Below are 11,868 nucleotides of genomic sequence, written 5' to 3' on the forward strand. Positions count from 1 at the left end.
GGTTTTAGATCCACATAATGACATTGCAGATGCAGCACTTGTGGAACAAATCTAAAAAAAACAACAACAAAAAAACAGTGACATTTCCAATGCAAACAATTATTTTCACTGTTACATTTGTCATTATGGGCGTCCCAGGATACTAATTAAGCACTTTTTTTACCCTTTTTTATTAAGTTTGTATATTTCAATGAAAGCCACCAAAATGTTCCAGTTGTATGAATTATAGGATGCAGGTTTTACTTACTTCATGATATAAATCCTGTGTAGTCACACTCAAAGCGAACACGTTTTTATTATTAAATGAGAAACCACAAAAGGTTCAGCAAGGTTAGCAAGCGACCTACGACAAGCTTGTATAGGCTTCACCATCAGTCGTCATTCTGCAGTGTAGAGGAGACTGGGTGTACATTTTTTCTCTTTTTTATGCTGATTTTTTTTACATGCACAATACCATCAAAGCATAAATAAAATGTGTTTAAAAAACATCAGCTTTCCCAACGTGTAGGTGGAGTGAACGCTGCTCTTTCAGACGGCTGTTCTCCAAACACCAGCAGTACTTCAGTGTGACCAGAAGGAGGCGCACTTAGTGTAAGTTTGAATACCCCATATGTTTACAGCAGTAAAACTGTGTTATTGTTAAATGACATTAACAGTGTGCTGTTAATAGTGTCCTGAGCTGAATAACTGTATTATAAAGTGGCGAAAGTAATATACCATCTCTTTACTGAAGTAAAAGGTAGAAGTCATTTTACAAAATAATGTTCAATATTTAGACAATATTACAGATACTTTATGAATTTATTACTACATATTAAAATTATCTTAAGGCAATTTAACTCTTTATAAAAAATATACCTTTCAGTTATAAATTCTCTCTGTTCAACACATCATTGCCTCCGTCTGTTAGGTTCAAAGTCAGCTTTGAGTAGCTTTTGTAAATAAACTATGCCTCCACCAACCCAGTGGATACTTGATCAAACTGGAATCTGGGTGTTTTGGATACTGGGTTAATGGCTATGGATCTTTATCATGTTCATGCAGTTTTAATAGTTTTTGAACTGGGAGAGGTCCAGTGCCCTGCTGTGGAGCGTGGGGAGAGTAAATCTTAAACATAGAGTGCATCCAGAAAGTATTCATGGATCTTCGCTTGCTCCACATTTTTTCATGTTACAATCTTATTCCAAAATGGATTTAAATCATTTTTCACCTTAAAAATTGTACACACAGCAACGACAAAGTGAAAAAAGCTTGCTTGAAATTGTTGCAAATGTATTACTAAAAACTTACACTCACACTTACAAATATTATATATGCATATATATATATATAGGCAGGCACATGTATTTTGGGGGAGTTTCTCCCATTCTTCTTCGCAGAACCTCTCAAGCTCTATCACGTTGGATGGGGAGCATCGGTGCATGGCCATTTTCAGGTTGACTGGATTCAAGTCTGAGCTCTGGCTGAGGCACTTAGCCTAATATCCTTTAGGCTAAGGCATTAAAGGACATTCACAGTGGTCCCAAAGCCATTCTTTGTTATCTTGGCTGTGTTAAGGGTTGTTTTTCTGTTGGAAGCTAGATCTTCACCACAATTTGAGGTCCACAGTGCTCTGGAGCAGGTTATCATTAAGGATATCTCTGTACATGGCGACATTCATCTTTCCCTTGACCCTTACTGGTCTCCCAGTTCTATTTTGCAAGGACTAGAAATACTTGTGTGTATTTCCATTTTGGTTTTTGGGAGGGTCATTTACTAATTTTGTGTGTAGAATTTTGAGGTGAAAAATTAATTGAATCCATTTTTGAATAAGCATGACATGTAACATGACAAAATGTGGAAGAAGTGAAGCTCTATGAGTACAAACTCTGGATGTGCTATAATCCACATAAATGACCAAAGATTTTCAAGCAAAACATTGCATTGGAACAAGATGATCTATTGGATTCACCTATAGGGCCAGAGGCAGGGTACACCCTGGACAGGTCGCCAGTCTGTTGCAGGGCTAACACAGAGACAGACAACCATTCACACTTATATTCACACCTATGGGCAATTTAGAGTTCCCAATTCACCTAACCCCACTAACTGCATGCATTTGGACTGAACCTTCTGACAAATTTTTAAAAACAAATTAAATATTAACTTGCATATAGGAGTGTGAATTTGCATCATGTTTGCTACATCAGGCAATTTATTCCTTAAAGATGTAGAATGCAATTTATTTTGTTTTGGGTGGGGGTCAGACTTTTACACTGTAGAAGTCACAAAAGCTCAGGTATCAAATACACTTGGTTTTAAAGAGTCATGGAGACCTTGCCAGGATTGAGTTGAACCCACTTTATGTCTTTTTAGACTTCTCAGCACTGGAGCCCCCCAGGGGTGTGCTCTGAGTCCCCTGCTGTACTCTTTGTACACATATGACTGTGTGGCCACTACCAGCTCCACCACCATCATCAAGTTTGCTGACGACACCGTCGTGGTGGGCCTGATCTCTGATAACAACGAGACGGCCTACCTGAAGGAGATTAGGAATCTGGTGCCAGAGGAACAACCTCCTTCTAAACGTCAGTAAGACAAAGGAGTTGATAGTGGACTTCAGCACTAAGCAGGAGAGGAACTACCAGACCCCCGTCATCAACGAGTGCCCAGTGGAGAGAGTGGACAGCTTCAAATACCTCGGAGTTCACATCACGCAGGACCTGTCATGGTCCTGTCACATCAACACCGTGGTGAAAAAGGCCCGTCAGCATCTCTACCACCTCAGACGCTTGAGAGACTTCCAACTGCCCTCCAAGGTGCTCAGGAACTTTTACTCCTGCACCATAGAGAGCATCCTGACGGGAAACATCTTAACCTGGTTCGGGAACAGCACCATGCAGGACAGACGAGCTCTACAGAGGGTTGTGCGATCAGCTGAGCGCACCATCCGCTCCGAGCTCCCTGACCTGCACTCAATCTACAGCAGGCGGTGCTAGACCAAGGCCAGGAAGATCGTGAAGGACCTCAGACATCCCAACAACAGACTGTTCTCTCTGTTGAGGTCAGGAAAGCGATTCCGCTCCCCGAAGACCAACACAGAGAGACTGAGGAGGAGCTTCTTCCCGCAGGCGATACGGTCTCTCAATCACACCACCACACAGTACTGACCCACACATATGGTTTTTACACACACACTGGACATTCTGGACATTGTTTTCACTTCATCACTTATATCACTTTAAGCATATTTGCACTGCACAAGACACTAAATAATGTGGATTGCACAACACTGGACATTATATTCTTCATTTCCAGTTAATACTTGTATAGCTGCTGTTATTGTGTGTGTGTGTGTGTGTATATATATATATATATATATATTTATATTTCTTCATACATTCTTATATATTTCTATACTGTGTATTTTGTTGTACAGTTATTTTATTTTCAACTTTAATTTATATATTTTATCTTATTCTTTCCCAGTTAAATTTACCCTTCATTCTAATTTGTGTTGTACAGTTATATCATTTGTAACTTTAATTTTTATATTTTATTTTATTCCTTCCTAGTTAAATTTACCCCTTTTTAATTTTCATATTTATTTCCTATCTTAGCCTTTTCTTTTTTTTCTTTAGGTCACGAGCAGTTGTCTAAGCATTTCACTGCATATCGTACTATGTATGACTGTGTATGTGACAAATAAAATTTGAATTTGAATTTAATTGCCTTAATTCTTCATGGTACAGATCAAACAAACACTGAATCTATGCCATGGAAACATTCCTCAGAGATTTTGGTCCATATTGACCCAAACTGATAGCATCCTACAGTTGCTGCAGTTTTGTCAGATACACATCTATGTCCTGAATCTGTCGCTCCATTGCATCCAAAGGTGCAATTAAATTGAAATCTGGTGATTGTGGAGACCATCTAACACAATGAACTCATTGTCATGTTCAAGAAGCCAGTTTGAGATAATCTGTGCTTTATAACATGGTGTATTATTACACTGGAAGCGGTCATCAAAAGATGGATAAACTGTGGCCACAAAGGGAACAATGCAGCAACAATACTTAGTAGGTTGTGCCCCAACCTACAAAGGACAAAAAAACGTTAAGACACACTAACAATTTAGTTGAAACATCTTATATCATGAAACTATTAACCACGGATTCCTTATTTCCTCTAATAAATGTAAGCTTTAAACCCTTTAAATCAGAACATATACAGCTCATGAATGTGTGAAATATCTTGCTCTGTTCTAGCATTAACTTGACATCTCTAATTGTATCCCGTCATCGAGTTTGCCTGGTGTTTCTGACAGTGTGACTGTCCATCAGATCTGGCATTCTGACACCACATCTCCTTATTGTAAAAAACCATCCCAGCAGTCAAGTGGTTAAAGTGTTCGACTAACCTGCATTAAGGCCTGTATGCAGGCGTGTTTCTGGCAGGAAAAAAAACAAAACACTAAAATGTGAGGAATAATTAAAAATAAATAACCAAAATATCTAAAATCACATCCAAGTGGAAACTATTAAATGCAAAAATATTCAAGGGAAAACAAATGTCTACAACCGTGAAAAAGAAAGTACACCCTCTTTTAATTCTAAGAAACAAATAATTAGCAGGTACATACCAGGCTTTAAAATTAGGTAAATTCAGCCACTGATTAACTAGCAAAATATGACATATTATACAGTGTCACTATTATTTATTTTCCACATTGTGGAACATTGGATGAAAAGCTAAGTACACCCCACGGTCCCATAGCTTGTAGAACCACATCCAGCAGCAATGACTGAAAGTAATTGTTTTGTTTCTGAATATTAGCCTCTTACATCATTGTGGAGAAATTTGGCCTATCCTCCTTTACAATGTTGCTTCAGTTCATTGAGGATTTCAGGTGTTCATTTATATACCACTCTCTTAAGAGTGCCACATTATTTCAACTGAGTTGAGGTCTGTACATTGATTCTTTTGTTTTTTGCCATTCTGTTGCTGTGCTTTTTACCATTGTCTTTTTTCATGACCAAGTTTCAACCAAGCATGATGGTTGAGCAGAAGGCCCCTAATGATTTCAGATGGAAATGCCCCTGCTGGACATCAGTTCAATTTTATTTATATAGCTCCTCACGGCACATTCTACAGTAAACGAAACACCCTACAATAATTAAAAACAAAACAAACAAACAAACAAACACAGAACACCCCAACAATCGTAGGACCCTCTTTGAGCAAGTGGTTTGGTGATAATGGGGAGGAAAAATTCCCCTTTAACAGGAAGAAAAATCTGTCAGAAACATGCTCACAACCAGTTGGGGTGAGGGGAGGAAAACAAAATGAGGACATGCTGTAAAAGACAGCCAGAGATTAATAATAACTAAGGATTAAATGCAGATTTGTGCATAAACAGAATAATAAGGTGAGTGAAGAAGAAACAAACAAAGGAAAAAAATGCATCATGGGAAGCCGGCAGCAGCCTAGGAATATTGAAACATAACTAAGGAAGGATTCAGATTCACCCCCAACTATATGCTTTTTTAAAAAGTAAAATTTAAGCTTAATTTTAAAAGTAGAGAGGGCTCCAAAACAGAGCTGTTTTCACAGAAAAGAAGCCTGAACCCTATGAAACAGGATATGGAAAGAAAGCTGTCCTATATATGTGTTTAATGTGCACATTTAAGGATCTATCCTAGTCAAAAATGACTCACAGATTCCTCACAGTGTTACTGGAGGAAAAGGTAATGCCATCCAGAGTAAGCATACACGTATAATGTAAACAGAAGTGGTTCTAGCATGGAACCCTGTGGAACTCCATAATTAACCTTAGTGTGAGAAGAAGACTCCACTTACATGATCAAATGGGAGTAAGATTCAAACCACCACAACACAGTACCTTTAATACCTACATCATGCTCTAAATGTTGTAATAAAAAATAAAATATATTATGGTCAACAGTATTAAACTATCCACTGAGGTCTTGCAGGACAAGCAGAAATTATTTAATATGTAACAGGATACTTTAGCTGTCATCTTTACTGTACAGCAAGTAATTATCCAAAAAAAAAACAAAAAAAAAACCCAGACTTACCAAACAGTCAGTTATTAAACATAGTAAAATGCGTTATAAGATTGGAGTTATGCCCAGTAATACATTGCACTGTTTTACCTGTACACGCTAAAAACCTTGAACGTGTGAGTATAAACATTATGACTCGAGTCAGGCATTCAGCAGTCACCCTTGGTTTTTGTAACTGGGATGTGATAAGCACGAGGTGGATGTGACTGAGAACCTGAAGGAATTCATGCATTTTCTCAGAGTGGACAGAACTAGACTTCTTGGAACCAGTGGAAAAGACTCCTGCTAACAATTTAAGGAGAGCATCTTTAAGGCACTTTCATGGCTTGGCTTCATTTTGAAAACGTATAACATCATATACAATCTATAGCAAGGTGCAGATATGCTAAATGTCAATAATAGTTAAACCTTGTGTCGACTCCAGCCAAAACTATAGATAAACAGAAAGTAAATTAAGAGTGAGTCATCCTTTGGAAATGGCTTAGACATCTTAGTGGCTTTCTTGACCTTTTCCTGCCTTTTTGAGGAGACCTTTGAATCTTTGTCTTTTTTTGTACAGGATTGTGAGTCAGTCTTCAACTTTTTTTTTTTTTTTTTTGCTTTATGCAATTAATGCTGTATTAGGACCAATTAGATGGACCTGTAGGGTCCACAGCTCATTTACTGGTCTGAGCCCTAGAGCCCTATATAGTGTACAGAGGTTGAAGAAGCTTCTGACCATATCACACCTCATTCCTGTAAAAACAAATGCATTTCTTCTATCTTAATTACTTGTGACATAGTTACTTATATATACACAGCAAACATAAGGACTTGTGTTTTACTTGTAGAGTTTACTGTAAATGCACCTCTCAGATACCAAAATCAACCAAAAAGCTGTCACAATGTGGAAACTTATACATGCACATTTAGTGCAGAAAATTATTTAGATTTAATCATAAAGACTGAAAATGTACAAAGACCTGGAAACAATTTTGAATATATACAAATCAGTTCATTGTTACAAAATAACCCTTAAAAACACACTATCATTCAAAGAGCTAAAAGATTAAAAACTTATATAACTTTCTGTTGATTTAGCAATCTGATCATCTTCGCCCTCCTTCATCAAGCCTACAGACAGAACAATCAAGGTGAACAGAGAAGCTCTGAAGACACAGGCTGCATTTTCAGGGCTATGAACTAAACAATCAGCTTTATAACAGCATCTCCACTGTATCCCTGTGTGAAAGACATAAGCTGAGAGGAATAGAGGGAGACATATAGGTGCTTCTAACCAACCTGGAATTATTATTATTAACACACAGGCAGTCAAAAAAATGTCAACCAAAAACACCAGAGAGAACCCAAGGAGCAGCAGGACAAAGAATTAAGGAAATATAGCCCTGAAGATAAACACCACTTTGGAAAGTAGAAAATAGAAATTAAGGCCTCAAGAGAAAAAGCATTAACCTTGCATATAACCATTATCTCCCCATTTTAACAGTACAACAGCCCGTCTGCTGTTCTATCTCTATGCAGTCACTCTGGCAGAGAAATGTGCATGCATGCGCACATGCACGCACGCTCTCTCTCACACACACACGTGTGCGCACAAACGTACACACGCTCTCACACAGCCCCTGAGAGAGGTTAGTGTCATCCTGCTGCTGAACTGTAAGCTCTGTTAACTCGAGAGAACAGCATATTGCTGCTTTCACATTACATTTGAAAGCGCAGACTCCTAAACTGAGGATTTCAGCTCGACACCTGACTTTAGAAAAAACTTGGGACACAATGCTAAGTAACTTTCATTGGATGTAGTATGGGGAGGCCTGGATGTGACTATAGCAACATGCTGTCCTACAGTCAATATCATACAAATGATTTAACACCTAGAGCATTCAGTGCTGTATAGTGTACACTCCATCAATTTACACACTGCCTTTCTCTTGATAGTTGAGAAAAAAAAATCCACCCTGGGGCATCATAGAAAATGACATCACAACCCAGACTGGACTGTTCATGCCAGTATTCAGCAGAAAGTCCACATCAAACTTAGCACTGCTAAAGGGTGGCAAGTATCCTGAGGAAGGAGATGAGGAGAACACAAAACGACTGCCCGACACCAAACACCAGCGCCTCCAAAGATATCATCGTCTTCCCTGCTGCCTTGTACACACCTGCTATGGCTGCACCTAAAAAAGAAAAGAAAGAAAGAAAATTATTAAGCGTGTGTGTTTTCCAGTTTGGCTTCTGACTTACTGATAAGCAGAGCTCTGCCGACAAACCACCTTTTGGCCTGCTGACCTCCTGATATAAGCAACAACTAATCAGAACCTCACACTTGGGGGTCTGAATGTAAGGCTTGACTACTGCAAAAATCATAATAACCATTAGTTTGGTCAATGTATTCACTACATATCGTTATTATTCATTATCTAAAATTTCAAGCAGGTATTGTACTTACAATCATGTTTTCTTTTGGGGTTTTCTGAGCTTTAAATAGAAAGAGTTGTGGGTTGTTGGGTATTCAGGGTTGCCTGGTACAGCTCATGCCCTGATTAGGGGATGTTTGTAACCATAAACGTTGTTTCGTAAGGGCAGCCTGTGTGTGTCTCAGTGTAAGATTCTTTGATGTCATAAAATAGTCCTAGTTTGTTCCATTTCTGCTGTCAGGTGAGCAGACCAGAGAGGGGAAGGTACGGACGACAACACGTTATGTTACTGTCAGATGTGAGTGAAAGTGGGGATGATTTAGCCTACCATCACCAGGGGAAACAGGTGGATTAATATCAAATTTGCAACTGAATGTAGACTGTGTCACTTCTTAAAGACAATCTAATTAGATTTTTACTCAATTATTATTATTATTATTATTATTATTATTATTATTATTATTATTATTAATAATAATAATAATAATAATAATAATAATAATAACAATAATAATAACAATAATAATAAAGAATATCCCTAGTTCTCGGCACGGTGGTTAGCACTGTTGCCGCACAGCAAGAAGGTCCTGAGTTCAATTCCACCATCAGGCCGGGGTCTTTCTGTGTGGAGTTTGCATGTTCTCCCCGTGTTTGCGTGGGTTCCCTCCGGCTACTCCGGCTTCCTCCCACCGTCCAAAGACATGCAGCTTGTGGGGATAGGTTAATTGGATAATCCAAATTGCCACTAGGTGTGAATGTGCGAGTGAATGAGAGTGCGAATGGTTGTCTGTCCCTGTTTGTTGGCCCTGCGACAGACTGGCGACCTGTCCAGGATGTACCTCGCCTCTCGCCCTATGACAGCTGAGATAGGCTCCAGCGCCCCCCGCGACCCTGAAAAGGATAAGCGGAAGCGAATGGATGGATGGATGGATCCCTAGTTCTCTTAATCTTTTCAAGCCGTCCCCATTTGTGCAAATATGATTCAAATTTTAAATAAACTAAAAACTAAGTGGGTGTGTAACAGACATTGTTAACCCAATTAAAAATAGAAATTTGAAAAGAAACAATGTCTGAAATAATACTGTAATAATAATAATACACTTTTTAAGAATATGCATTTACTTTATGTTTAAATTTGTTATCACGACTTGTCCAATCAGGATTTTGTGCGTTTGCTTATTGAGACTCGGGATTTTGTTGTGAATCACCTGCCTTCAAAATTAAATGAATAAACATTGCAGTTGTACTGTAATATCCATTTTGAACTTCAGAATAACATATGGCTATCAGACACCTCCGAAGTCATTAAAATAAGACACTACAAGTAGCACTGAAAATATTGAAGACTTAACAACAACTAAACATGAACAACAACTACAGTGAAACAAGCAAATGCACTCTGGAAACTAACTCAAGCTTAAGTGACTGACTTGGGAAAAATTAAATAAAGGTTCAGGAGAAAATACAGAACTTATCATCTATTTATTATGCATCTTAAAAAGTGCAAAATTTCCTGATGTTTTGATCCAACTTAAGATTCAGTATTTCATTAAGAACCATTGTGGTGTGCTCACAACCCAATTCAGCTACAGCGATACTAATTTACACATTGAGTCCTATTTGTAAACACTTGAGATTGAGACTAGTAGACCCACACGCTGTGGAAGCTTAAATGAACTGGCTGCATACTGAACAGGTTTCCAGCAGCACTGCTCAGTGATGGTCCAATCCATTCAGTTCTTTTACACTGGGGAAAACACAAAGGCATCTGCCTAGCATGCAATACATCCCTCGTTTGAGGGATCAGGCTCAGACGGACACAAGTTCATGTCCTCCTGTGTGGACTAATCTGCTGTGGTGATACTTAGGAAACGACGAAGCATCTGAAAATACCTTCTACTTTATAATATGCAGGTATACAAATCTTTTTAATAAATGCTGAAATAAATGTAATCACAAATAGCTATATCATTCATTTTAAAAAATTCAAAAATACATACATTAAAACAACAACAACACAGCACATGCAGGTAGAAGGCTTACTAGTTAGGACTCCCCCAAACACTGGTCCCACAATGCCCATGAGGAGGATCGCAATGGGCATGAACCGGGCAAATTTGTGCTGGCGCAGTGAGGCTAGGGACAGTAAAGCTGCAGGCAGGTGGAACACAAGAGAGGAGACCGCTGCCCACAGAAACACGCCATACCACATCTCTGGGAAAACACAATTATACAGTTATGCATCTCTTCATGCCAATCAGTGAACATATTACATAACCACGAATGTATTTATTTGATTTATTTCCATAGGGTGACAGTGGTTCACTGAAAGAGCATGACAATGATGTTGAATCCTTAATGAGGACCAGTTTGTGACTTGACTAAATATTAAGGAGAACTCTAGATCTTCATTGTTTAACAACTAGTAACACACCAACGCAAAATCATTGCTGTGTTCAGTGTCACAGAAAAATAACTCTGGCAGAACACCAGCGCACATTTCATTGGTCAATTCTACACAGAGACTGAAGACACTACTGAATGGTCATACCCTAAGAGCCATGACCAGTGGAATTTAACAGTATCATTTACACAGGTCTTCAACATTAGAGACTCTCAAATTACAAAATATGCAGACTTCTGACTACCCAACAATCGCTTAGACCAGAAGTTAGCTAGCTTCACCAACTACTCCAACAACATTGCGTATAAACTAGCCTCTAGCTAATGACCCATAGTGACAGGTTCTGTTCGTAGTACATTTTAAATGGCTTCTTTTTAAGTTAAATACTTTAGCATAGGTAGACAGCAATGATATAAAGACAAGCTGAAAAGCTACCAAACATTAGCCCACCTGAGAAGTCGCTGAGAGATGTGTCATTGCCTCGGTTTGTACTATTTTTTCTCGGCACCAAATTCAAACCGAGTATTTGCTGGACAAAGCCTATTTCGTTGTACTTATCCTGCATGTCTCATAACAAAATACAGACGCGAAAAACCATTAAAGTTGGTTGGTGAACCTGACGCACCACTAACTAGCGTCAGGTTAGCTAGCAAAAGCTAACCAAGCTGTTGTTTTGACGTAGATGGGAGTATTTCACCCAGAGTGAAGTCTGTCAGGCAACGCGCTCCTGACAGAGTGCAAAGATCGAGCAATTATACAACTAACAATTAAACTAATAATAACCATTTAATGTTCAATCGATATTCGTCTTTATGGATTGGGGGGTGTCGTTATAGCAGCTTTTATTCGGACATAGATTCTGTGATGATAGGAATGATAGGAAGGCACATTAAGGCCACAATAATTTTTTATATTCTTTGGCAGCATAGAGCATTTTTGAGTAGTTTGTAATAGATGACTTTTAAATCTTATGCTATTT

General features: G+C 38.5%; 1 protein-coding gene and 1 long non-coding RNA gene across 2 annotated transcripts in view; one reads left to right on the top strand and one right to left on the bottom strand.

Moving 5' to 3' along the window:
* The window catches only part of LOC146514938 (uncharacterized), a 170,211-nt gene that overhangs the window by 149,709 nt on the left and 8,634 nt on the right, over nucleotides 1–11,868 (top strand). The window lies entirely within an intron of this gene.
* tmem170a (transmembrane protein 170A) lies at nucleotides 6,005–11,494 on the bottom strand. The gene is made up of 3 exons (XM_085167455.1): nucleotides 11,340–11,494; nucleotides 10,529–10,699; nucleotides 6,005–8,245 (listed from the first exon to the last, which is right to left on the bottom strand). The coding sequence occupies exons 1-3, from the start codon at nucleotides 11,452–11,454 to the stop codon at nucleotides 8,115–8,117; spliced, it is 417 nt and encodes a 138-aa protein (XP_085023581.1). The 5' UTR covers nucleotides 11,455–11,494; the 3' UTR covers nucleotides 6,005–8,114.

The sequence above is a fragment of the Neolamprologus multifasciatus genome, chromosome 7 (assembly GCF_963576455.1).
Source record: "Neolamprologus multifasciatus chromosome 7, fNeoMul1.2, whole genome shotgun sequence".
In the NCBI taxonomy this organism is placed as follows: Eukaryota; Metazoa; Chordata; class Actinopteri; order Cichliformes; family Cichlidae; genus Neolamprologus; species Neolamprologus multifasciatus.

Bases quoted from the DNA above. Each gene is read 5' to 3' on its own strand.
- tmem170a (XM_085167455.1), bottom strand. From the start codon at position 11,454: ATGCAGGATAAGTACAACGAAATAGGCTTTGTCCAGCAAATACTCGGT. The intron at 10,700-11,339 runs GTGGGCTAATGT...GTGTTTTCCCAG, and splicing joins ATCTCTCAGCGACTTCTCAG to AGATGTGGTATGGCGTGTTT. The intron at 8,246-10,528 runs GTAAGCCTTCTA...TTTCTTTTTTAG, and splicing joins GTTTGGGGGAGTCCTAACTA to GTGCAGCCATAGCAGGTGTG.